The sequence below is a fragment of the Panthera leo genome, chromosome F2, assembly GCF_018350215.1.
Source record: "Panthera leo isolate Ple1 chromosome F2, P.leo_Ple1_pat1.1, whole genome shotgun sequence".
Lineage (NCBI taxonomy): Eukaryota > Metazoa > Chordata > Mammalia > Carnivora > Felidae > Panthera > Panthera leo.
In genome coordinates, this window is record NC_056695.1 from 24,514,930 (window position 1) to 24,541,721 (window position 26,792).

A 26,792-nucleotide genomic window follows, 5' to 3' on the forward strand; every position below is an offset into this window, starting at 1 on the left:
GACACACTCTTACAAGAGTTCATGCTACAACCTAGCAAAGAACTTTAAATTTTTGGAAGAACAATATATTCATTTTGGCATTGTGCAGAGGTAAGCTCTTTAGCTCGACAAGTTTATTTTGCATGCATTGATTTTATACTAGCTCACATTTTTATTTTTATTTTTTAGAAATGAGATTGGCTTATTATAACTTTTTGGTATGTATTCTATCCTTGGTGTCCATATATGTCTGGGACACATTATCAGCACATTCTCTGTTGTTAACTGTGATGCATTTTTCCTTCTCACTCTCAAGAGTAATCTCAATTCCTAAAGAGTTCCCTCTGAATATGTGCAGTAATGCATTATGTGGTACAGGCATTTGGGGCAAGCGGTTCACATTCATTGTAGGGTTTGTAGTCACACTGTTTATTTTTCTCTATCTATAGGCAGTTTCTCTTAGGTATCTGACTCATAACACCAAGTAAAATGTATAACGACTACTATATAGGTTGTTTCCTAGGCTTGAGTTCAACATTTGTTTGAATTTTTCAGAGAAAATCAAATAAATGCTCCCAAGTGATGGCTTTGTAAATTCATACCCACTGGACCCCCCCCCTTTTTTTTTCTTTTCATAGACCCTAACTCTACCTTTCTGCTTTAAAGCAAACTCGGTGGCCTCTTCTCCACCCCTCAAAATGATAGCAATCTCTGCAGTCAGCAGCGCACTCCTGTTCTCCCTTCTCTGTGAAGCAAGTGCAGTCGTCTTACTCAATTCCACTGACTCATCCCCGCCAACCAATAATTTCACTGATATTGAAGCAGCACTAAAAGCACAACTAGATTCTGCGGATATCCCTAAAGCCAGGCGGAAGCGCTACATTTCGCAGAATGACATGATCGCCATTCTTGATTACCATAATCAAGTTCGGGGGAAAGTGTTCCCACCTGCTGCGAACATGGAATATATGGTAAGAGGAGTTTGTTTCCTTTAAGTTCTGGGTGAGGACGCTGTATTTCGATTGTTCGTTGAAGAATCTAAACAGTGGTTATGTGTAAAGGGATATGGAGCCCTGTACACATTTTAACTTAGGTTCTTATGTGCATAGTAAGCTTAAGTTTTGTTCCATCATGGAATTAAAGGAGGTAGGTGGGGGGGGGGCAGTTCTCATTTTCTTTTGTGAGTCCCATAACCACTAATATAAGAAACAAAGATAAAGAGCGGGGTATGTTGACTGACCACATTTGAAAGGTACACTTTTTAAAGAAGACTCACATGGGATTTTTCTGTGCTTTGTTTATCTAACAATCATATTTATAAGCTCAAACATTTCTTGAAACTAACTTTTTTAAATTACAGGTTTTGTGTCCATGATTTGTCCTCTGGGTAGGTGTCTTTTCCCTTTCTTGGACAAAGCTCTTCCTGACACAGATCTATTTGTATTTTCAGAGAACATGCTGACTTTTTCCTCTTTGTGATTTAGTGCCTTGTTGTTCAGATAACAGTGAAGCCAGCACACTTGCACACTGTTCCAACTTGCCATGGACACATTTTTTGCTCTTTTAAAAATAGGCACGCTGTGTTTAAATCATCCTGCTTAGGAAGTAAAAAACAAGACAAAACCCTTGAGTTGGTATTGAAAGGATAGATGTCTCTTTAAAGTTACTTTATTTTTTGTTTCGAATTATGCAAGGTTATGGTTTAAAGTTCAGCACCTTCTGAGAGCACAGCTTGGAGACTGTTTAAGGCAATGAAGATCACCAGTCTGGTATTTCTCAGTTGGGGTCGAGGGTGGGGGTGGTACCACAAAAAACCTTTTATAAGTGCTCACCCAAAAATTTAGTATTTCTATCAGACTCTAAATTCACCTTTTATTTAAACAAGCTTTTTAAGTTTGACTAATTGTAGATGTCAGTTACAGGAAAAATAAAGACTTGCCAAATATAAGAGAGTCATAGTTCATAGAAGTACAATTTAGACTCCCTGAAAATGCAGTTTCTTAGGATTTTTTAAAGGAAGAGGAAAAGAGGATATAATCAGTTCTGGTGTATGAATGGCAATATAGTCTCATGACTAAGAATATGGGCTTTGGAATCTAAATGCTTAGGTTCACACCTCAGTCCTGAAATATAACATGCATGAATTTGTTATTGCATTTTCATCACCTTTAATATGAGGATACATGTAGTATCTGCCACTTTGGGTTGTTATCAGGAAGGTATGAGTTGAGGGGTTGAGCAATTAGACCAGAGCCTAGAGCGAAATAGACTTCAATAAACATTAGCACTTTCTAGAAGGTGATACACCGATGTAGCAAAAAGAACAAATAAGTTTTTTTATTTAGCATAAATTGTGAGAGCAATGTGCATGAGATTCTATGTGAGATCAGAAAAGCTTAGTATGTAGACTGTGAGTTTAGGAAAGATTTCCTCTGCCAATCACATGGCTATGCAGACCAAAGTAGGGCCAAGGCCACTGAAGTGCTTTAGAGGCAAGATCCTCTGAGTTCAAACCCTAACTCTGCTGCCTACTTTGTGACCTCCTGCAAGTTACACAATGTGTGTGAGACTCAATTTCCTTATTTTTAAAATGGGAATAATCATGTAGATAATAACCAGGGCACCTGGGTAGCTCAGTCAGTTAAGCTTCTAACTTCGGCTCAGGTCATGGTCTCATGATTCTTGAGTTCGAGCCCCACGTCGGGCTGTGTGCTGACAGCTCAGAGCCTGGAGCCTGCCTCTGATTCTGTGTCTCCCTCTCTGTCCCCCTCCTCTACTCATGCTCTGTCTCTCTCTTTCTCTCTCAAAAACAAATAAACATTAAAAACTTTTGAATAAAAAAATAATAATATAGATAATAACCAACCAATATATAATACAATTCACTATTTTAATGATAGTGAAGACAGAGGGCTCATCATGAGTAACATTGGGGTACAACACAGTATAAATGGTTGAAAAAAGCCATATTTTTCTGGTTATATTTTCCCCCACTGGTCAAGAATTAATTCATTCCGAATGCGTTTATTTTTTTTTCTACATGCCAACGAGTTGGCTAATTGTTTTTGTAGATGATCTCATTTGATAGCTCACATTCTCCCTATGAGGTTAAGATTGTGATCTTTATTTTTACAAATAAAATCACTTCGACCTAGAAAAGTTAATGAGTAGGCCAAGGTGGTATTGATAGTGAATGGTATTAATAGAGTTAGAATTTAAATCTGTGTAATTTCAAAGCTGATGCCTGTGTTAGGAAGCCTCTTTTCATTTGCTAGGTTTTTATGTTCCATTGGGGGAAACTCCTAGAGGTGTAAGAATATCTTTCCTCCTTTAAAAATACCACCTGAAATCCTATAATATGCATATTCTTTTCTATTAAAATTTCTCTAATATGGGAGCTATGATATGATTTATTTTGTAAGACCCAGATACAGTGCTGGTTGTATCAGTAGATGGATGCTTTATAAATCCTCTTTCACTTAGTCAAGTTAATGAGAAGCAGTAATTAGCACAGTAAATCCTATAAAATAAAATGACTGTCTCAAATTGTCATGTAAATACTGCATGCACTTCATTTGCCCATGTATTTATTCAGGTAATATTTATTGAGCATTTATTCTATGTCAGGCACTATTGTAAACACTGGGGTACATTCATGAATAAAATGCATCTGGTTCCCCTGGGTGGAAAACCAGAGAAAAAAGAAGATAAATAAATAAACTATATGGTACATTAAAAGGTGATAAGTTTGAGGAGAGAAATAAAGCAGGTTGTAGGCAGGTTGTGAAATTGAATAGGGTGGCCAGGGATGGGCTGGAAGGAGTCAGGCACACTGATAGGTGAGGGAAGAGCCTCCCAGGTGGAAGGAAGAGCCAAGGAGAAGGCCCTGAGGTAGGACAAAATTGATTAGTTCAGTTAGAAAAAAAAATGTGCTCAATTTAATGAAATTGTGGGTTAGAAGGATGGTTTGATTAAATTGAACCATTGAAATAATTCATGTGGATCCCTTGTGAAGACTCAGAGAAACATTGAGGGAAGTACAATGTAATTGGCAGCTTGGAGTTGGGAGCAGAAACTGTTAAGTGACTAATCTCTGGGCCAGGTGAAAAATACAGATCTCAATTTAACACCACTACCTTCATTTTAACATGTTCAACATTGATTTAGATTGTGAGCAGTCTGAAAGTGAGCTTAGTTCCTAACCTCTACTAGGTACCTCAAAAATTTAGGATTCTTAGCTCACTAGGACCACCAACTGTGTCTTCAGATTATCCTCATCAGTGAGTGATAGCAGCCATGGGAGCCTCATAGAAGAGGGTATTCAGCTCAGGTCTTTTTCTTTTCTTTTTTATTTACTTTGGGAGAGAGAGTGCGCATATGTGCAAGATGGGGAGGGACTGTGAGGAGAGAGAGAGAGAAAGAGAGAGAGAGAGAGAGAGAGAGAGAGAGAGAGAGAGAGAGAATCCCAAGCAGGTTCCACACTGCCAGTGGGGAGCCCAACCCAGGGCTCAAACTCACCAACCGTGAGATCATGACCTGAGTCAAAATCCAGAGTCAGACACTTACCCAACTAAGCCACACAGGTGCCCCAGCCCAGGGCTTTCTTTAACTGTGTGGCCTGATTTGGGTCCCTTTTACCCACAACTTTTCTCTCTGAACCTTTTTCCCATGCTGCCTCTCTCCCTATGTCTCCTCCTTAGGTTATTCCATGATTTACAGCTCTGCCCTTCAAGTCTCAGAATGCTGTGTCATATATATATATATATATATATATATATATATATATATATATATATATATATATATATATATATTACCCTCACAACTATATTTGATTTCTCCTTCTTTTAACTTCTTTAAATAACCATTCATGTCTGTTATTCTGCTGTCATCAAAATTGAACTCAGTCTACGCTTATTTGTATAGATCTTGCAAACTTTCTAGTTTTAAGCTTTCAGGCCATGTTTATTCACCTTCATATCTCCATGTTTTAAGCAAATTCTTGAGTATAGCAGTGATCAACATTTATTTGATGACTTTAGTTGAAATGTCTATGAATTGTTACATGTTTATAAGTAGCATCAATTTTGGTATTACATATTTTAATGAAAGTATTCTCATCACATATGATATTTTATCACATGCACCTGAAGTTTAAATAAAAGGTTTTTCTAAATTTTAAAAAAGCCCCTTAAAATTAAATGATTTTATCATCTTTTAAGTACTTGGTTATATCAGTGTACCCTTGACAAAGTAGAAGCAATTTGAACTCTGAGTGTTGACATTCATGTTATAGTTGTATAATATTTTCTTTGGATATTTGGCCAGATTTTAGTAAAAAAAAACACATATTGAAAAATTTTATTTTCTAAACATAGTATCTTTTTTTAAAAAAAATATTGATAGGGCTTAAGATATGCAAGTCAAACTTCTTTACTCTTGGCCTCTGTTCCACAATTAGTTTATTGACAAATTTCCAGAGCTCCTTGGACACCAGCTGTTTTTCATTCTTCTAAGGGCAGCTTAAACCATGACTCTAAACCACAAACCACACTAGTTTCTTAGAATAAGAATTATCCCTAAAAGAATGAAATTGCAAGACTCATACATGGAGTAAAATTTGTAAGATATTCCTTGAATTCAAGTCAATTGAACAAATTGATTTTAAAAATGATAAGGTCCCTCCATGAGAGGATAAGATCCACTGATAACAGAATCTTTGTCTTTAAAATATAAACAAAACCATAAAAAAAAACAACACAGGAAAGAAAACACTAAGTATATAATTCAGTGTAATACGCTACTGCATAAGATTGATGTAATAAATGAGGTACAGAAAAATACCATGGAGAAATCAAAGAAAGAAGTGATAATCCCTGTTGGCAAAATCATGAAAAGGCTCCTTGAGGGAGGAACATTTGAGATAGATGCTCAGGAAGGGGCAGGCTTGGCTGTTATAGTAGGTAAAGTAACACATGAACAAAATCATCAGGAACAAAAGAGTATAATGTGTTAGCCATACTTTTGAGGAGTTTGAGAAGAGACTGATCATTTCTTCATACAAAAGTAATTAGAGAGACTATAGAGGTCTTGGAGCAGGGTCAGAGGTGCATTTTAGAAAGATGGCCCTAGCAGTTGATGGAGTTTAGACTGCCAGTGAAGTTGACTGGGGAATAGGCAACCACTGGGTTAGGAGTGCCATCCCTTTAGGCCAGGTGAGGAGAAGTCAGACACCTGCACCTGCAGAGCGACAGGTATGAACAGCTAACTGAAGCACGGTGCCTGAAATAGCAGTCTTCATAGACAGTATACAGTGATGGCAAGGCAGGTGAGGGACAGTGAAAAGACAATGATGGATATGTACTGAACAACTTAAAGCTGAAAAAGTGTAATATAATTTCACTATGTTGATAATATGGGCCATTTCATTTGTTTGGTGTCTGTAAATATCTGCAGAGCTAAGAGAATAAGGCTTCCTAGACTTTTCTGGAAAAGAGAAAAATACTAGTTACCAAGTCACAGCAGGTAGTAAAGTATCAGAAAGCATAACTGCAATGAATGAATGGAGAATAGATTAATCCATCCTTGAAACAGCCAATAAACTATTTGCCCACAATAATTTATGACTCAGGAATGATGAAAAATGCTGATTTTGTTCATTTGGGCTTCCTGGGAAGAGAATGGAGATAATGTTAAACTCCTTATTTTTTCTTTATTCAATAGTTGACCAAACACTTATGTCTATCCATGTCTTTTTTTTTTTTTTTTTAAATGAAACCATATATTGTCCCAGATGGTGCATTTCCTCTCACTTGGGAAGGATAACTCAATTTTCTTGTTATAAACATGAGAAATTTGATGTGTCTAACCTAAATCTTTTCAATGACTGCTTTTATGACTACTAGAAAGCCTCCTGAGACCTGTTGCCAGCCAGTGGTGAACTGAGAAAGACTGCTGACAGGAAGGCATTTCTCCAGCACATTTGGAATGCCACATTCCTGTTCTCGTAGATGTAGAGCCTTTTAAGTGTCTTGGCTTCCAATCGACACTGGGCACATTTTGTAGGAATTTTCTTCCAAGGTGCATGTTGCTTAATACTACTTACTTCGTGTTACTTATATATGAATGTTCAGCTATTCATGTATGGAGTCAGCTGAAGGTTAAGAACATTTTCTTTGCAACCATTTTAAAGACAGCCTCTAAAGTGCAAATGTAAATGTTAACACACTTCATGAACAACTTTTAACATTTTCTGGGCACCCAATGTAAAGAATGCATGGCTATGGTGATCTGATGGGCAAGAGTCATTCATTATTCAATCACTCATTCCACAGTATTTATTTACTCATGTGCTGGCACTGTGCTAGGAGATTCAATGGGGAGCAAAGAGACACTCTTTTATAGGAAGAGCTGTGAGCAGACAAGTGAGTGGAAAAGTAGCAACTTGAGTACTGAAGTAGAAAAAATACAGGGTGCTTTGGGATTACATGAGACATATTTTGCCCTGACTTGGACTCGAGGTATAGAGGCAAAGAAGGTGTGGTAGGTGTGGTAAGGTGCTCTAAGAAGGTAAATGGTACACCGAAGGCAAGGATAAATATTCAATGTTGCTTGGATATAGTGTGTAAAAGAAAAAGTGGTGTTTGATAAGGCTGGAAAAGGCATGCAAAAACTTGTTTAGTTTTATTTTAAAATCAAGGGAAGTTATTGAAGGTTTTAGTCAGGGAAGTTATATACTTAATTTGCATTTCATAAAGGTCTTTCTGGCTACAAGGTGAGGAAGGGATTAGAAAAGGCAGAAGTGGGGCGCCTGGGTGGCTCAGTCGGTTAAGCGTCCGACTTCAGCTCAGGTCACGATCTCGCGGTCCGTGAGTTCGAGCCCCGCGTGGGGCTCTGGGCTGATGGCTCAGAGCCTGGAGCCTGCTTCTGATTGTGTCTCCTTCTCTCTCTGCCCCTCCCCCGTTCATGCTCTGTCTCTCTCTCTCTGTCTCAAAAATAAATAAACGTTAAAAAAAAATTAAAAAAAAAAAAAAAGAAAGAAAAGGCAGAAGTAAAGGCAGGGTGCATAGTTCAGAGGCTGTTCTAATAGTCTGGATAAGAGATAACTGAACACTGACATTTAAGCCCATAGGGATATGACAAAGTGAATTTAGAGATCAAATCAATAGAAGTAAGTTATTTACATTATGGGAGAGATTGAAGATGTATATGATGAAGCAGTGAAGAGGGTTACCTCTGTTTTTTACCAGGACAACAGGGTTTCTCTGGATTTTGGAGAACTCAAAATCAAAATCAGATTTCAGGTAGTTATGAAGTGGCTGCAGATTTATTTTCCAAGGTATGCATCTATAATGATTGAAAAAGGTAGCTAGTATATGGGAGGGAACATTCTTCCTATAAAAATGTTTGGATAGGAATATGCTTTGGTAATCAACATGGACTACTTTGCATAATAGGGGTAGGATACTGTCATGGAGACAGCGTGGATGGATGATTTTATGTCTGGGAATCTACTCAAGAATTTTTGCAAGAAGGTTTCATGTACCTTTTTTTTTTTTTTTTTTTTTTTTTAAACAAGTACTGAGGCTTAAATCAACACAAATCTAAATCCATTTCAGGGGCCTGGGTAGCACCAAGTCCATCTAGTCATTTTGACACATTCAGGATAAGATATTTTTGGAAACTAATCAGAGGACTTCAGGAAAATAGAAGTTAACTAGTCTGACTGGTCTGATGTCCTGAACTTAGCATATCTAAAAGGCATGTAATAGTCAGTGGCCATTAAATAGTTATGAACTTGGGATATTTAATTGCCAACGAGAATTTCTAAAGAATGTTGTAGGAAGAGGGTAGGGAAAAATCAAGATTAACAGCTTAAAGTGGTCAAGGAAAGAAAATGTTTGGCATAAAGTACATCAATGGGAATTGAATGTTTCCAGTCTGTGTTACCCATAGTGTCTAAAATCAGGTACCAAGCATTTTTTTTTTTTGACATCAATATGGAACAATGCCCAACAAGTTGGGGTTTTAGACTAAACTTTTCATGACTCTTAAAATTTCACACCACATACTCCAAACTGAAACAGTTGAGAAATGTTGCTTAAGGACACAATATTTTTTCTCCTAAAAAGTGCATCAAATTCACGTTTCATAATTTCATTAAATATGAACATTCTACCAAGTTGATCTCTGCATTCCAGAGAGATCATGTTTTCAGCAGGCAGTGGGTAGGCGGAAAGGCATTTGAATTCTTCTAACGATGTGGGCAATGGCAAGATTTGGGATTTGCATGTGTATCACAGGATAGTTTAACAATCAAGAAATCAGTTTTTAGATTATTGTAACACTGAGCTGGTGAAAAAACTTAACCATACATGAAAATGTCTTCCTGGCTCACAATTCCAGTATTAAATGGTAGGTGATGGGTATTACATTTCCCTGGGAAGGAGAATTCTTGCCAGAATCCACCAAAAATGATGTTAAAACTTAAAGATTGAACATATGTAAGAGAGGGATTTACACAGGGGCATTAATAAGTTTTAAGACATCTAAAATGTTCTCTAAGTTTTATCTTTCACTGCCTGATGTTATTTCCCCTGGAAGCAAACTTATTATCTACATACAATTTTGTTTCTGATTATTTAGTTGCTTAAGGGTCTATCTGTTTTCACTTTATCTGATTGCCTGCTTTGTTGAGATTAAAGCTTGGTCTCTTAAACTTTAGGCTGCCAGATAACATGATCAAAAGTGCACTTCATGCTGCTTCTGGTTTTAGGTGGCTTTCTAGTTAACTTGAGATCACAACCATTCCAGGGCCTGAGCCTCCAATGATAATAATGTTTACCATTAAGCACACCCTTGTCCTCCTAGGGCTGTGCTCAATACTCTTCAGTCACAATCCTGTCTAATCCTTAGAAAAGTCTTGAGAGATGAGGACAATTTTTCTCATTTAGAAACAGGACTTGGAACTTGGAGAGCAGTGAGTAAATTCCCCCAGGTCCCAAAGCAGGTAAAACAAAATGGTGTGAACACCGTTTTAGATGACAACAAAGCCCCTGCTTTGAAAGACCATATGATACACACTCCTTTTCATGTGTTCCTTTCCCACTGTTGAGACCATTGGCTGGGGAATTTCCCTACATGCGTTTTATTTGAGGACCTCACTGAATATTAGAAAGTATTTCTTCATGTGGAATCAAATCTTACTCCCGGTATTCTTTCTCTCCCCTTGGCAACCATATAGGAAAACTCTGTATTATGATAGTGCCTCAAGTCTTTGAGAGCCGTGAACATTTATGTCTGGGACTCTTGATCTTAAATCACTCAGCTCTTTCTTAGCCTTCAGCCCTTGTATTAAGTACCTCTTGTATGCACAGTATTCCAACATAGCTTATCAAGAAGGTTGTACAAAGACACTTGCTTTCTGAAAATACTGGAAAAGGTACAATACTGTATTATTAAATAAATGGAAAATCAGTGTACTCCCCACACACTTTTTACCACACATACACAGATGAATGGTGCCCATTAAAGTCTCAGGAAATGGAAGCAATGTGGCTCTGAGCAAGGAGTTCCTGTATGTGCATGCTCTTCTGATAATTAGATGCCTAGAATTCATGGGACCTGTCAAGTGCAGAGTACCAATGACAAATCACTCTCCATTTATTCTACTTCTGTGGATGCATCCTAAAGTTAGGTTGGCAGAATCAGTGGGCACCTTCTCCTCTGATTCGTGTAATATTCTCATACTCTCATAAATTGCATGTAGGTTGGATGTATATTTTAAATACAGATTCAGTGTCATTATAATGCAAAGTGTTTGCCTTATTTTTAAAATTTTTATCTTTTTTTTCAAGATTTTGGATTTTCAGAAAGTTCTGTATATGTTTTTCCCATATGTTATTTGTGATATCTTAGTTAATAAAGACATTTAAAGTTTCCATGATTTCTAAATAAGCACTGTAAATACCTCTGTTATCTCTGTTATTCATACCCGTGTAGCCATAGAATACATGTTCCTTTCTACTGAAATTGTCAGTCTCAGAGTGAATGATGTTGGCTTATTTGTATAGCAACATACACGACCATATCTCCACCTCTCTCACCAATAGTTCTGTTTTCTGTGAACACAGAGAACAAACATCCTCATAGAGTTTACCACCCAGTGTCTGTGACAGTGAGACATTTTGCTGATAAAATGCTATTTTTAATTTTATTTAAACTTCAATCAGTAATAGAGCAGAGTTGAGAGGAAGGATACTGATGTAAATGCTTATATGTGACAATTAACAGATGTTAACCATTAGAAGTATACCTTTCTTACTGAAAAGTCCCATGTGGTATGGCAGGACAAGGAGGTGAGTAGGGATGGGAGAGGTGAGGGGAGGCCCAGAGTTCTCTGCAGTCAAAATGACTCTCCACCAGATAAAGCTTTACACAATTATTTCTAACCAGAAGAGAACAGAACTATTTTTGCAAGCACACATTCAAGCTCCCCGGTCTTAACATTTTGATGTGATAGGTCCGGGATTGGGCTAGGCATCTATCTTCTCAAAAGTTCCCCAGGAGATCCTGGAGTAATTTCCCAGGTGATAAATTTCTTAAATCATGGTTTAGGACACAAAAGTGAGCTGAAGAAAATATTACGTGGCTCAAATATCCACTTATTTGTCAAGAAACTATATATTGAAAGGATTAATAGGCTAAGCAAAAGGAAGAATTATCCTAAGTATAATTCTATATTATTGCAAAATTTCACTTGAAAGTATTCACCACCTGCTTTCAAAACCAAACATCATGTGGACACTGTGGGTCTAGAACATGAAACAAGGTTCACTTGAGAATATGGTTGATTGGCTAAGGAAACTTTAAAAGAAGCAAACTTTTAAGTAGCACATGATTCTTTTGGAGCATTTTAATATGATGCATTATATACATTACATATATGTATAGTGTATTACCTAATAATGTATTTATGTGATGCATTACAATTTGCAATTATTCATTTATTTATTTGGTAGTGTTTTTGTTACCTGTCTCTTCCCTAAACTTTAAGATAGAGTCCATGTCAGGCCTGCTGACTGCTGAACCCACAATACCTAGTGCCTCCCAGTGAATATTAATTTACTGGCTGCCTAGATGAATGCATTACCTAGGATCTTATTGGTTAATCTAGAAATTTGTATTTCTTGCATTTTTCATTGTTGAGGATAAAATAGAAGTCCTTGTGTGGTAAGTCTGTTGTAGGAGTTTTGGGGCAAAGGTGGCTCCTGGGTCACTCTTCCCTGCCAGTGTCCACAGATATTAGGAGGGAAGATGCCACATCTATGTAAACATAATTATACCTTACTCAGAGTTCATAAGTTGTAGTCTCAACAACCATTCTAATTAGTGAGCATATTTCTCTGCATGATATTGAACTGTATATAACTTTACATTTAAAAAATTATTTGCCAAATTTTAAAGTTGATACATTTCACATATACATCAGGATTTCTAGATTATCCTGCGGAGTGAAAAATTCTAGAGATATTGAGCCCACTTCATACTTGTCAGCAATTGGTTAGAGAGGAGTAGCCTCTTTGGATGGGATAAATTTGCTCATTTCTAAGTCTTTCTCTCTCTCTTTTTCCCCCATGTAACTATCCAGAGGTCCAGCAGCAACAGTACTTTCCCGTCTTATACCCAACACTACTTTATTCATTTTCCTTATTAGCCCATCCCCCCAACACAGTCATTTGAGAGTGACTATATTTATACAGAGCTCTAATGTCTTCAAAGCACTTGAGTCAAGTACAGTTTCACAGTGCAGATTTAGCCATGCATAGATTTAAAGCACTGAAACTTTCTTTCCTAACCACCAATCATATTTAAGTACTCTTACTCAAATCTGAATACGTATCTTTTATCCATACCCTCATTAATGCATATATTAAGGCTTCGTACCTGTGAAGCCCTGCCTCAGTTAGGAGTCTCTTGCAATAACCTAGATAACATATGGTAGTGGCTTTGACTGAGGTGGTAGCAATAGTGGTGGTGATCAGTGGTTATATTCTGAATATGCAGTATTTTGAAGGTAGGGTCAACAAGATTTGGGGAGGAGCAGATAAATTTCTTCTGTGAAGGAACGAATAGTAAATATGGCATATGTTGCAACTGCTCAGTTCTACTTTTGTAGCACAGCAACAGCCATAGACAATATATCAACAGGCTCTGGGACAGATCTGGTGACCCCTGAACTAGAAGATGGGCAATGCCTTTCACTAGTAGAAGGAATACTACAGGAGTAGCTGGTTAGGGGTAGGGAGTGGGGTAGGGTTGTGAATATCTGGAGCTCAGTTTGGGATATGCTAAATAGAAGGCTTAAAGTGGGTAGATGGATTGTTAGTTTGGAATTCAACTGATAATCTAAAGATAAAATTTGGAACAATACCGCCAGCATAAAAATGGTATTTCAATTTGTGAGACTAGATGAGATTACCTAAATGATGAATATAGATGAAACAAAGGAGGGGGAGAAAAAAGAAAAGAAATGGACGAGGCCTGAGTCCTAAGAACCCTCCCGTAAGTAGAGGTTGGAGAGATGAGGAAGAATCAGCAAACATATGAAGCAGCAGCAACAGAGGCAAGTGTGGGGTCATGAAACCAAGAGATGGAGGTGTGTCCAGGAACAGCAGGTGTCAGTCATGTCAAAAGCTACGAATAAAGAAAGTAAGATAGTGACCAGGAAATGACCACTAATGACATTGATAAGAGCAGGGTGGTGTGGAGGTGGGGTGGGGAGTCTGCCTGTGTGAACTCAAGAGAGAAGGGTGGGAGAAAAATTGGTAATTCTCAGTTAAGACAGGGAATTTCACTGTAAAAGGAAGGAGAGAATGATGCAGTAATTGGAAGATGAAAAGGGGTCAAAAGAGGCCTTTTTGTTTGTTGTTAAGAAATGTATGTCATTGGCAATGATTCCCATTAAAAACTAGTGCACTTTACATCATCATCTTATATAAATTTTCCTTTCCCACCTACATGAAAGGTAGCACTCACCTCACCTGAGGGAAATCTTCATTATCTTCTCTTAAGCATTGAAAAAATGCTTAGGACCTCGCTTTGATATTTTGTGATATAATGTGTTCCCACATTTTGTAGTTATTTTTGAGGCTTGAGGGGATTTTTTTAATCATGTTCCTTTAACTATCTATTTCTCCTATAAAGTAGAATCAGTTTTGTATTATTTCATTAGTCTAATGCCAAAAATTTCCCATAGGAAAGCCTTTTCTCTTCCTGTGCCCTACCCCTCCCCAAACATCCCATCCTTCTCCAGCCTTACCAAAACAAATTCCTACCCTCCTGTTTGGTTTAACCCTGGCCCTTATGTGTTCAGCTCTCGGTTTCCTTAACTGGCTATTTCACTAGGCATTTCTACCTAATAGAGATAAACCCACCAATTTCAAAAGCCCATGAAGTGTTTTAAAAGCTTTTGGCTGCCCTTGGAGGAAATAATTTTGTCATCACTTAATGTCTTTTTAATGGTTCTTTCTCACTTTTGTAAGTCAGTACTCCTTTTCCAATTTGACTAACTCAGGAGAAGACCAAACAGTCCTAGCTAACTTATCTTTTTGAAACCTCAACACTTGTCTATCTAAATGGACTTTACTTTGTATCAGAATATACAAGAAATGGCCACACAATGCTCTAAAAAATACATGTCCAAGGGACATGTCAAACTGTCTCCAATGGCATTGTTATCACAGCATCCATGACAATAGCCAACTTAGAAATGTATCTCTAAAAACTCAAAGTGTGGTATTTTCTATTTTTAGCATTTTATGTCTTTGAAGATGGTTTCCATAAGCAGGATAGATTTTTCAAGAGGTCACTTTTGTTTTCAAAATTAATATTCCTGGTTCCTCCTTAATTTAGCTGCAATTTATAAATCTTTTGTTCTATTCATAAATCTAGCATTTTTACAACATTTGTTTAATGTTTATTACCAACAGATTTAATTAACTAAATTTCCTAAACTGCACTTACACATTTAATATATTTGACTTTTAAAAGTATTTCAGTTATTTTATTGAAAATAATTTTCATATACTGAAGTGTCTTCAAAGTCTAAAATAAAGTGACTCTTCAGCTCTATATTTTGCAATACTCCTTTAAAAATTTAACAAGTTTTTTTATAATTTCCAACTCAAAATCACAAAAGTAAGTAATTACTCATTTGTATATTTAATGTTGCAATTACAAAGCTAACCTCTTGTTTTAATGAGCACATTTTCTTCACCACCACTAATAATATTAAGTTCACATAGGTTCCTTAGTCAGAAATTCTTTTCTAACACTTTAATTTGATTCTTTCAAACACTTCTATATTTAAATCTTATGTGTGGAATTAAAAGATATTACCCATCAAAAAAAGCACTATGTCATCCCAAACAATGTTGGGGATGTATTCCCAAGTAATTTCTAGGGTTGCCTTCCATTCGGACATTTCTTGTTGTCCAAGCTATTGACTGGGATTTAAGATGGGTGTTTCAGATGTCAGTGTGCTTCCTGATTCTGGCTGTCACTGTGCTGTGGATACCAAAACTTACAGAAATAGCTGGCAAAACAACCTCATCCTTGGACTGGACCACATCACTCTTCAATTCTGTCTGCTTATGAAAGTCAGCAAACTTCTCCCACACTGCAACATTCTTTGATTTGATTTTGTATTTCTTCAGCTCAGGCTCTAAAGACCACCGAACTTGATGAGAATCTGCATTCTTTTCATACCCCTTCTATTTCTTGGAGCTACAACTCTTCTAGATATTTAAATGACATCAGGTTGAATTTTGGATATCTCTCATAGCTTAGTCCAACTACGATTTCCACAGACAGGATGCTAATATTTACAAGTAGAGTACCTCATGGTGAACATTTTAGTACAAAGTAAATCAATCCATTTATAAGCTGGCCAACTAAATGGCTCTAACAACAAGAAATGGAAGAATACTATTTGGGGCACTGGGGCATACCTACAAGCATATGTGTGTTTTAAGCAATCTTTATTTTGTCAACTATCTAATTGAGTCAATATCTAAGCTCTACTGGGTCTTGTAAATGTTTTTGGGTGTCCATGCATAATAGGCCTAATTTTTGCCTCACCTTTAGGAGGCAAGATCAAATTGTACGTGTTTACAGCTAAATTTTCTGTGACTGCATCTTACCTATTTAAGAAGGACAAAAACTAGAAATACAGAATGTTCAAGCTTATTGAATAAGAGCTAAGTATCAGATATTTAGCTTTTCCATAAAGCTAACAAGTAGTATGCTGCATATTTACTAGGCATTCCATAGGGTGTTAAGTAAGTGCACATGTGTGCCCTTTTCTGTTGCTGTATTTGTAGGATATAATATTAAAATTATTTCAAATAAATGCTACACATACTCAGAAAAAGTCAGAAGATAGATTGTCCATCAAGCATCCAGAAAGCTATGTTAAGTTAAATGCTTAAGTAATTTACATGTTCATTTCCTGAACTTTTGTTTCTTTCACATGGTTACACTGGCCACATTGCACATTGCACATTCATTGCAATTTAGAGCTTCTGGATAGGAAAAAATAGATCATATTGGACCACTCCCTATAGCCCCCAACTTTTTGTTGAAATTTCCTATTGTTATTAAGTAAAGTTATCATTGCTTGCTATTTTCAAACCTCCTAGACCTCTCATCCTATTAACAAATTTAAATACTACTGGATATTAAGGGGATAAATAATATACCCATTTTCTCCTGGAAGTTGTAACCAATGGAGAAAGACTGATGGCAAATGCAGATCTTAACTTTCCCATAGATGTGACTGATGTAATTCCTAAATTTCAGAGCTCCCTACTCAAGCTGGATCTTCCCCTTCTCTATGGGATGGCTGTGAGTCTTGCTTGAGGACAAAGAGGCAAGAAAGAGTATATAGCACCTTTGACTTCCCTTGCAGTAGGTATCAAAGGGACGGTGGACCATGTCTCCCACAGGAAGTCAAAATGACCAGCTTTCTGTGGGGGACCTAGCCCATGCCCAACATGCCCTCTAGCATCTTCCTTCAGGAATATAGAGACAGGCAGAAATCCCTCCCATCAGTTCCTTAAAAGTAAACACACAGAGAGAAAGAAAGTGACTATCCCTCCTCCATTAACTATCTTCTCCAAAATTTTCATTGTAATATTTGTACATAGAAAGTCATGCATAAAAATGTAGACATCAGTAATGCTAAATACATTGTCTTCTTATCAAAGTCCTTTATCATGGTTAACAAAGTATGTTCATGTAAGATATTTTTCAGGCATGACTTTTTGGTTTATCTTTTTGACATACACAATTTTAAGTTTTAAAGTATATTAATGAGCATAAAGATAGAGTTATATATGCTAAATTACTTTTAAATTTGTAACAGCCTTAAATATTTTTGATTATTTTGAAAGGAATCTAGTTTTATTCTCTCTGTGGAACAGAACAGGCTAGAATTGAGCAAGCGGTAGGCCACTTTGATGCTGAGGCTACTTAGGTATATTAAATCATGAGAAGAGAAGATGAAAGGTACCCTAGAAATGACCCCATCCAATGTTATTTCACAAATGAGTTAAGCGGGAGAAAGAATAATTGACATGTCTTCAGTCACAGACGATCTTAGCAGTAGAATTGGGGTTAGAATAAAAGATTTTTGATTTTCAGGTCAGTGTTATTTGTGCCATGCTGGGCTGATATTTTAGGACAAGACTATAATTCAGTGTTTTTAGCAGTTATTGATCTGAGTGCACATTGTAGTTCAAAATGTAAATAATATTTAGATGCATTGTTTTCCCAAGTGATTACAATTAATTAGGAACCCATCAGGGGACATAATTTTTTGGTGCTATTCCATCTGGAATTCCTTTGTAAATTAATTATGCTATTATGTACTTCAGTGAACTGTAACCCATATTTAATAAATCCATATTTCATTGAAAAAAACATGAAAAGAATAAATACTAGATAAATCCATCATCAGTCAAACAAATGGCTTTTAAAAGTTCATTTCAGTCCTAGAATATTAAGACTTTCATTATAAATGTATTTCGTATTGTGGATACACTTTGCCCAGATTTTTACAGATAAAACAAAGGAGAAGTTTGAAGTAATAATTTATAATATTTATGTCTGTGCTAAGTAACTGAAAACAGTAGTACAAAATCTCATGATAGAAAGAGTGGCTTCCATTTTTGATACTGTATGTAACATTGAATACTGACTGATTAAATGGCATTGTGTAATGTTTTGCCACATTTAATTTAATCCTCAAAATTGGCAGATGTAGTCTGGATAACTGAGGAAAGTGTATCTTGCTATAACTCCTTCAGTAATCTTTCCTTTATATGGACAAAGGAGATGTGGCTGTTGCCACCATAGAACTACTCCAGATCCTTTCTAAATAATTCTGATTTTATACAAACTTTGTAAGTTTATTTTAACGTAATTCTAGATGAGTTTATGTAAGATGGCTTTGTTTTCCTAATTTAAAACATCTTCTGAGAACCAACAAATTTCTGTTGAAGGTGACTGCCATGGCCTCATGGGACAAAAGTATTTCTAGAAGAGTTCATCCATTATTTTAATTTTTGCATGTTTTATTTCAAAGTCACTAAAATAATTTCTCTTCACTTAAATACATTGTTATATTAAATAAATATATATATCCCATTACCCTTGTGGAAAATTAAGGCTTTCAGTGTTATAAGTTTAGCAGATTTGTGAGTTTGCTTAAAAGCTTTATAACTCACAGTGAACTCATAGCCATCAACCCTAATGTAGGTGAGTCTTGCTTAGCTCCGTACAACCTGATAGAGGAGAAAGTCACCAAAAGAATGATAAAATAAAGGAGACTATGAAAAATAGGAGCACAACGATCAGCGGGACATTGATACACTTTCATATGGGGAGTTCCATGTGAATTTGAGTAATTATAAAATTGTCACTTTTTGTGTAATTTCTAACCTTCTAAAATATACTACTAACCACTCACTAGTCACAATTTGAATAACTTTTTTTTTTCAGATAGAATAATATGTAAATATTTAAATGATTTAGGAAATAATGTCATGATACAAACTATAAAATTCAATTAAAATCATTCATTACAAAGGAAAAACACTTCACTAAATGACATTTCACTAGGGAAAAATTTTGAAAGCATTTTTTTTCTATATTGATTTATAAGAATTACAAATATTCTCTTTTTCTGTTTTTGTACCTTGTAACTTGTTATAAAACAGATTACCATTTCAGGGATGCCTGAGTGGCTAAGTTGGTTGAGTGTCCAACTCTTTATTTATTTTTTTTAAGTTTATTTATTTTTTAGAGTGTGCAAGAGAGCAAGCAAGAGTGGGGGAGGGGCAGAGACAGAGAAAGAGAGAGAGAGAGAGAGAGAGAGAGAGAGAGAGAATACCAAGAAGGCTCCCCGCTGCTATTGCAGAGCCTGACACAGGGCTCCATCTCATATAGAGAGAGTCTATGGCTCCGTCTCATAGAGTCTATGACTCCACCTCATAGAGTCTATGGCTCACTCTTGATTGTCGGCTCAGGTCATGATCTCACGGAGGTGAGATGAGCCCCGTGTTGGGCTCCCTGATGGATGTGGAGCCAGCTAAGACTCTCTCTCTCCCTCTCTGTCCCTTCCCCACTTGTGTGCACACACTCTCTCACAAAGATATGTATTACCATTTTAGAGTTGATTTATCATTGGCAGGTCCACAGATGCTTGGCTTAACTTCCCCATACAGCTTTAAAGATGAAAATGTCAATCTATATGGTAACTAATATAAATGTATATTAAATCTAAGGCTTATTTAAATTTGATCTCACAATTCTTTTCAAAGAATAAGCTATAAAAAAAAAAATAAAAAAATAAAAAAAAAAAAACAAAGAATAAGCTATACATCAATAACACCCTCATCATCAATTTAAACACCTTCATTTTTTGAGAAAAATTACTTTTTTTCTTAATTTATTTCATTGGACCATCATATGCTATATTTTCATAGCAGTCCTATGTAGCATAGTCAAATTATTTTTTATCATAGTTTGTTTCCAGTTCATACCAACTAAAATTTACTTCTCATATTATTATATTATTTCTACTACCAAAGACTCAAATGATATAAAATATGAAGGCTCCTTGGGAATTATTATACTATCATATGGTTTGACCCTTAAAAATTACAGTATAATATTAGACATTATTAATTTTGGTAAATTGATTTGAATAAATAATTGGATGATATTAGCTTTTAAGGTATATTAATCACATGGCTCCTTGGTGCTGTGAAGATGACCTCTAGGATCATCAATGGACTATGGTGGACTACAATTTCGGTAGTCAGTATGAAGTGTCCCCAATTACAACCAGATAGGGTATTTTTGTTCACCTATCCTTTACTAAAACTGATGTTTGTACTTAGGATTTGGAGGATGCCATTATATGATTATATTGCATTACAGAGTTTTGAATATCAATGGCCTCAGTTTGCTTCCTTTTATTTAAAATAGTCTAAAGAACCAGAATTGAACGGACTTTAGGAGGTAGTAGTACCACTTCTTCCTTTTACTTTTTGTCAGTTACTAGCAAAACTGGCAAAATGAAAAGTTTTTTTTTTTCCCCTTCACAGGTTTGGGATGAAAATCTTGCAAAATCTGCAGAGGCTTGGGCAGCTACTTGCATTTGGGACCATGGACCTTCTTACTTACTGAGATTTTTGGGCCAAAATCTGTCGGTACGAACTGGAAGGTAGGAAGCAGTTTCACTGATACAGTTCATCCACATGGTTTATTACTTATGAATCCCAAGGGGTAGTGACACCAATTTCAAGTAATATCAGCAAATATTTATTGAGTGCTCATTATGTGTCAAGCAATGATGCTTGGCCTATGACTGTCTCAGATGTCTTCAAGGATTATTTATTTGGTTTAAAGGGCCTAAGGAGACCAGTTTCCTATTTCACCTTTGGAACACCATTCCTTGGCTGTATTCTTCACTTACCTCACACAGTCTTTGAAAGGATTAGATGTGTGCTATATCCTATATCCTCAAGAAAAGTTTTGACTGTGGCAGAAGCCATTTTTGTGTTTATGCAACTTTCCCATGATTGCATATATCTGTATGTGTATGCCTGTGTGTGTTATACAAAATATTTATATTTACATGTACATATATATATATATATATATATATATATATATACATGCAAGTATGTGCAGCTATGAGAAAGGCTGTCCCCAATGAGAGGATAACTTTTCCACCACTGTGGAATGCCATCATCCAACATTTCAAAGACCCATTCTCTTCCATATAGAGGAGAAAAATCAGGTGTGCTATTATTACAATGAAAGTAATTCAAGTTTAAGGGAAAAAAAAACACACTAAGTTCTAGTATCACAACTACATTTGCATATCTAATTTTTAATTATATATATGATTCTGGTGGGAGAAATTTTTGATATAGATAAAACAAGATAAAGATGAAGATTCTTGAAATATTTGTACTTCGTTTTTTGAAACAACCAGACATACTCTTAAGTGAGTATAGGCTCACCGGGTATTTTCATGCTTGGCCCTACTTGGTCCCGGGTATTTTCATGCTTGGCCCTACTTGGAGGAATAGAGGATTCTGCTAGGTGGTGATGGTAATTATGAGGCATGGATTTCCTCTTCATTCAGCATGAATAACCAGTAAAAAAAACTAATTAACTTATAATTTAACATGAGTCCACTATATATTACCACTACTGTATTCTAAGTTGTCATTGTTTTTCTTGATATCTAGATATCGCTCTATTCTCCAGCTGGTCAAGCCATGGTATGATGAAGTGAAAGATTATGCTTTTCCATATCCTCAGGATTGCAACCCCAGATGTCCTATGAGATGTTTTGGCCCCATGTGCACACATTATACACAGGTTATTTCAATTGTCTTGTTAAGTTTTGATTCATAGTTTTAAAAACGTTCTTGCTGTTTTGGGGAATATGCCTTTTCTTAGCTTTAACTTCAGTAATGACGTATTGGTTTATTTTTGCAGATGGTCTGGGCCACCTCCAATCGGATAGGATGTGCAATTCATACCTGCCAAAACATGAATGTTTGGGGAGCTGTATGGCGACGCGCAGTTTACCTGGTGTGCAACTATGCCCCAAAGTGAGTACTAGGCTGGATTCTACTTCCTGGAACCTTTAATGATGTTAAATAGCTCCAGTCAGATAATTGTTTTAATATGAATAAGGCTTAAGTACAATAGCCTCTAATTCTCAAATCTCCCTTCACCCCAGTATATCTGAAAAATACTGAGATGAACAGTTATTTTTCACAAAGACTGGTATTTGGGGCTAAAATTTTACGCAAAGTAATTTGAGGTATGGAGATTCACTAAATTCCCTTCACCATCTTTTTTTAGTGATGATAACTGTAAAATAAACACTGTACTTCCAGGCTTTCGATAGCTCTATAAAAGTTATCAGAAAAGAATCTCATAGGGACTTTATCAACACTGCAACATTCCCATCTATCAGTACTAGAATGTTGGCTTATTTTTTTAACTGGGAAAGCAAAAGAAAGCCCTTCTTCCTTCTTTCTTTTAAGAATAAAACTAAAAGTTACGGTTTACTAATTTTATAGATGGCTAAGGAGTCATTTATTACTGGAAGGGAAAATTTAAATGCTATGACTTCTTTTTAAATGAAAGGTTTGTCATGATTTAAGTTTCAATATTGAAAGTTAAAAATTTTTTCATTAGTTCTATCTTATGGAATACATAAAAATGTATTGTGAAAATTGATCAAGGATTATAAAATATAGTCATATTTATAAATATTCTTTACAAGATGAGAATAAATAAGCCTTTGTTAACATTTGATAAAATGCCTTCTTGATAACAATACTTCTTCAGATGATAAAATGTTCCAGTATTTATACATGAGTCTGTTCCCATTTGGAGTAAATACCAAAATGTGCAAAGGATTTATGACACTCTTGGTGTCTTCCAAAGTAAGTTCCAAACAAAGATTTTCTCTGACTTTGCCAATATGGGGAGGGAATGAGAAAACGTTTCACAAATAACTGCATTACTCATTTATATGGTAGTATGCCAGTTGCAGTGTTTTTGCAAAGTTAGAAAAATAGTGATTTTCCCCATGGTCCCCCTTCACAATTATTAGAATAATAAGGTTTGGAAAGTAAAATGTGTCTGCATTACCAAAAGCATTAAAATTGTGCATTTGCTGGATATTTTCAGTTTCACACTTTATATTTTCCTATTAATCCTTTACCCTTCTTCCTGACATAAATAGGCCAAGTAGTACTCATATGGTAAAAGAGACTTGTGTTTCAATTGTTTGTTCTGTTTTTAGAATTTTCTAGTATTACTGATGAGATATCTGATTGTTTTATGGGTACAAGAGATTAATATATTGTGTTAATATGCTTTATTTGTTATAAATAAGAACCACTATTTTGAAACCTAGGCAATGAAGAAAGTTGTAAATTCCTAATATTTGAGTGTGAATTTTCCGATGCAAATATAAAGTTATCTCATGCCTGTTTTTGGGGAGTGGGGGAAAGAGAGAGAGAGAGAGAGAGAGAGTTGGAGTGAGAGAAGGAGACAGGGAGGGAGAATTTAATTAGATGGAATAGGAAACAAAAAATAAAAGGATTAATAATATACGTTTATTAGTTGACTGATTTACTATTGAATATAATTATCCTCTATTTGGTAAAAATCTGTGATTTATATAAAAGTTTGTAATGTAATATGTAATACTTTTTACATGCAATATAATTATATTTCTAAGTTTATGTTACCAAAAATATGTGCTATATAATTTCCAAAGGTATGTATAATAAAGAGAAAGATATGAAATCAAAATAGCATATGCTTGGTCCATATACATTTATAGCTTTGGGTAAAGATACAGAGGGAAATAAGATTATGAATATAAAATAGGAGAGATTAGGATAGAAGGGTGAGCTACACTCATAAGAGCACGAGCTTCTTGAGTGTTTCTGGGTAAGCATGTGACATTGTCAAATTATACTCGAGGAAGCTTATCCAGAGGGCAGAGTATAGAAAGAACTAAACAGAGGTGGACGCTCTTGGAATCTGATGACATTTTGTAATATGAATAGCTAATCAGCATGTTTTTTATGTTTATAGATAAATTTTCCTCTATAAATATTTTATAGATCAAAGCCTGAATTTTTAAATGACTGATTTCAGTAGATAGTTTATGTAGGTACACTTTAAGTGTCACTGCTTGGTCTTCTTTAGGTCTTAAAGAAGATGAGAACCACCTGTTTCATATTTTAGCCTCTTACCTACTGTTGTCTTATCTTCAACCCTGATTTTTACTATTGACAGGCAACCAAATTTTCTCCTGACCATTCAATTTCCTTCAAATTGCTGGCTATCTTGCTATTTCTTAGTACTCTAGGTACCATGCTACTGAAAATAAATCTATTACTTTCTTCATAAATGAACAGTAAGGCATTATGGCTATTTTTAACTGTCATGAGTGATGGCTTTAATGTATTACTATTATCATGGCTATCAATACAGATAAAAATATGGTTAACACAAAACAATTTAGTCTGTTTAGCCTTATCAAAAAACAAACTGTATTACTAAGAACGAAAGCTATGAGTTTACACATGACAAAAGGTTTTGAAATCACCTTTAATTGCTTCTCTGAGCCCTTAGTCTCTTACCATGAGAATGGAGTTTTCTGTATCTCATTTTATAAATGTTGAGAACTTAAAATGTTTTACAACTTTAGAAACGAATCTATTCGTTTTGTGCTTATGACAACTTCTTGCTCACCTCATCATTTCTAAGCCTCCCAGAAAATACTAAGTACATGTATATATTATCATCTTTAACATTAGCGGGAGTTTTAAAAATGGGAGTATGTCCTGCCAATGTGCTCTAGAAGGCAGTTAGTTATAGGACAGAGACAGATGTGGTGACTGAATAAGCATCAGGCCTTGCTTGACATTAATTATGTCACTATTCATTGTAGTGCTTTACTTCTAGTCTGTAAATTAAGATAATATTAATTTTTGCAGAGAGAAAGATTTAAAAAGTGAGATTTAGAGAATAATACATTGCTGAATAAATAAGAAATGGATACAATTTTCAGTGCCTTCCTAAACTGATTAAACTTCTCAAAAAAGATCATTACATGTCAATACATGTGGTCATGTGCTTAAGGACAATCAAATTGTTCTAAATGGGCATTAATATAGCACTTACATGTTTTTTTTTCTTCTTTCTAGGGGCAATTGGATTGGAGAAGCACCATATAAAGTAGGGGTACCATGTTCAGCTTGCCCTCCAAGTTATGGAGGATCTTGTACTGACAATCTTTGTTTTCCAGGAGTAACATCAAACTACCTATACTGGTTTAAATAAGCTTATCTTTTCCTTCAGGAAATAGAATGGTTTCTGGGAATAGGCATATATATATATTGAGTTTTGCACATAGTATACATATTTTATAATAATCTTGTTTTCCTTTTATTATTCATTGTATAAATTTGTGTTTGTCTAGTATGTTTGCTTCATCTTGAAGTAATCAAAACATCCATTTCTATCTTCTGATCTCTAAGCCCAAATTAAAATACTGTAGATATAGTATTGACATAGTTGATGCATCCAATCCCAAAACTTGCTTTCCAAAGGAATTATGTTATGTTTGTAAGGAATAAAATATATACTTGACTTATATGTAGTGTGCGTGTATATAGATACATATATACATATATGTATATTTATATACACGCACACACATATAATAGATGATGTAACGCAGACAATAACGTGATTTAGTAGTTAACTTGAGGGAAATTTTTAAAAACACTATTCTGAAATATATATGAGGTGGTGGGACATCTTCAGCACCCATTTCTATAATTCCTACAAAGTGATAAATTGCAAATAATACTCAGTGATATCTGGACATAATAATTTAATTGATCACCCAAGATTTCATTCTGGAGGTATATTTTGTCTTATTTGGGTTCACCAAAGGATATGCTCAACTTATGTAAGTGTCAAATCATGCTTTTTGTTTAATCACTTTTATTGAAGCAGTTAATCATGTGTCGAGTGCTTACTGTGTGCAAGGCACTCTGCTCGTTATGTTCTGAAAATGCAAAGATAACGAGATACAGTTCCTGCCTTCAAGAAGCTCACAAAAATATTCAGAAAATAATGCAGTTTAATGATTTTGCTATAAATTTACAGTTTTTTTTTTTAAATTGATTTTAATGTAAGCTTGAGGAAGTAGATGCCACCATGCTCACCTGTTGGGGGAATAGGTGGTAAGACACCCAGTATAATATGTGAGGCTTCTGATTAGCATGAAAATGTAGCTACAATGCTTGGAACTAAAAGAGGCAGGACAAGAATTAACTGCCCAGGGATTACTGTATTAGAGTAAATAGTTGTGACTTTGGAAGACAGAAAACAAAACGCGGAAAAAATTCTGAGAAAGCCCAAGAGAATTAAGGTATGAAGTCACAGAAATACAGTTACTGCACAAAAAAATATAGGCGGAGAGCTTCAGAAGGGCCTATCCTGAGAGTGTAGCATATCTTGAGGCCCGTCAGCAGAGGGTAAAGGATGCCAGAAAAAAAACAAAAACAAAAACAAAAACAAAAACAAAAACTGGAGAGATGCCAGGACACTTCTGTCTCTTTATGTCATTATTTGGTGAGAATCAATCCAATCACCATGAGCCTTTGAGCATCACATTAAAGATC

The 26,792-nt window shown here is 35.5% G+C and overlaps 1 protein-coding gene across 2 annotated transcripts; it reads left to right on the top strand.

Annotated features, from left to right (window-relative positions):
* Positions 1-26,673, top strand: PI15 (peptidase inhibitor 15). 2 transcript variants are annotated; one of them, XM_042924199.1, is made up of 6 exons: positions 1-90; positions 646-950; positions 20,652-20,770; positions 21,807-21,939; positions 22,060-22,175; positions 25,305-26,673. In XM_042924199.1, exons 2-6 carry the CDS (start codon positions 678-680, stop codon positions 25,438-25,440), a joined length of 777 nt encoding a protein of 258 aa, XP_042780133.1. In that variant the 5' UTR covers positions 1-90; positions 646-677; the 3' UTR covers positions 25,441-26,673. The 2 variants fall into 2 exon arrangements, with proteins under 2 accessions (XP_042780133.1, XP_042780134.1); XM_042924200.1 differs by having other exon boundaries at positions 65-90; positions 618-950.
* Positions 26,674-26,792: the final 119 nt, after the last annotated feature.

Coding starts and splice junctions, on each gene's coding strand:
- PI15 (XM_042924199.1), top strand. CDS start 678: ATGATAGCAATCTCTGCAGTCAGCAGCGCACTCCTGTTCTCCCTTCTC. Junction 951..20,651: donor CTGCGAACATGGAATATATG/GTAAGAGGAGTT, acceptor TCCCCTTCACAG/GTTTGGGATGAAAATCTTGC. Junction 21,940..22,059: donor TGTGCACACATTATACACAG/GTTATTTCAATT, acceptor TTATTTTTGCAG/ATGGTCTGGGCCACCTCCAA.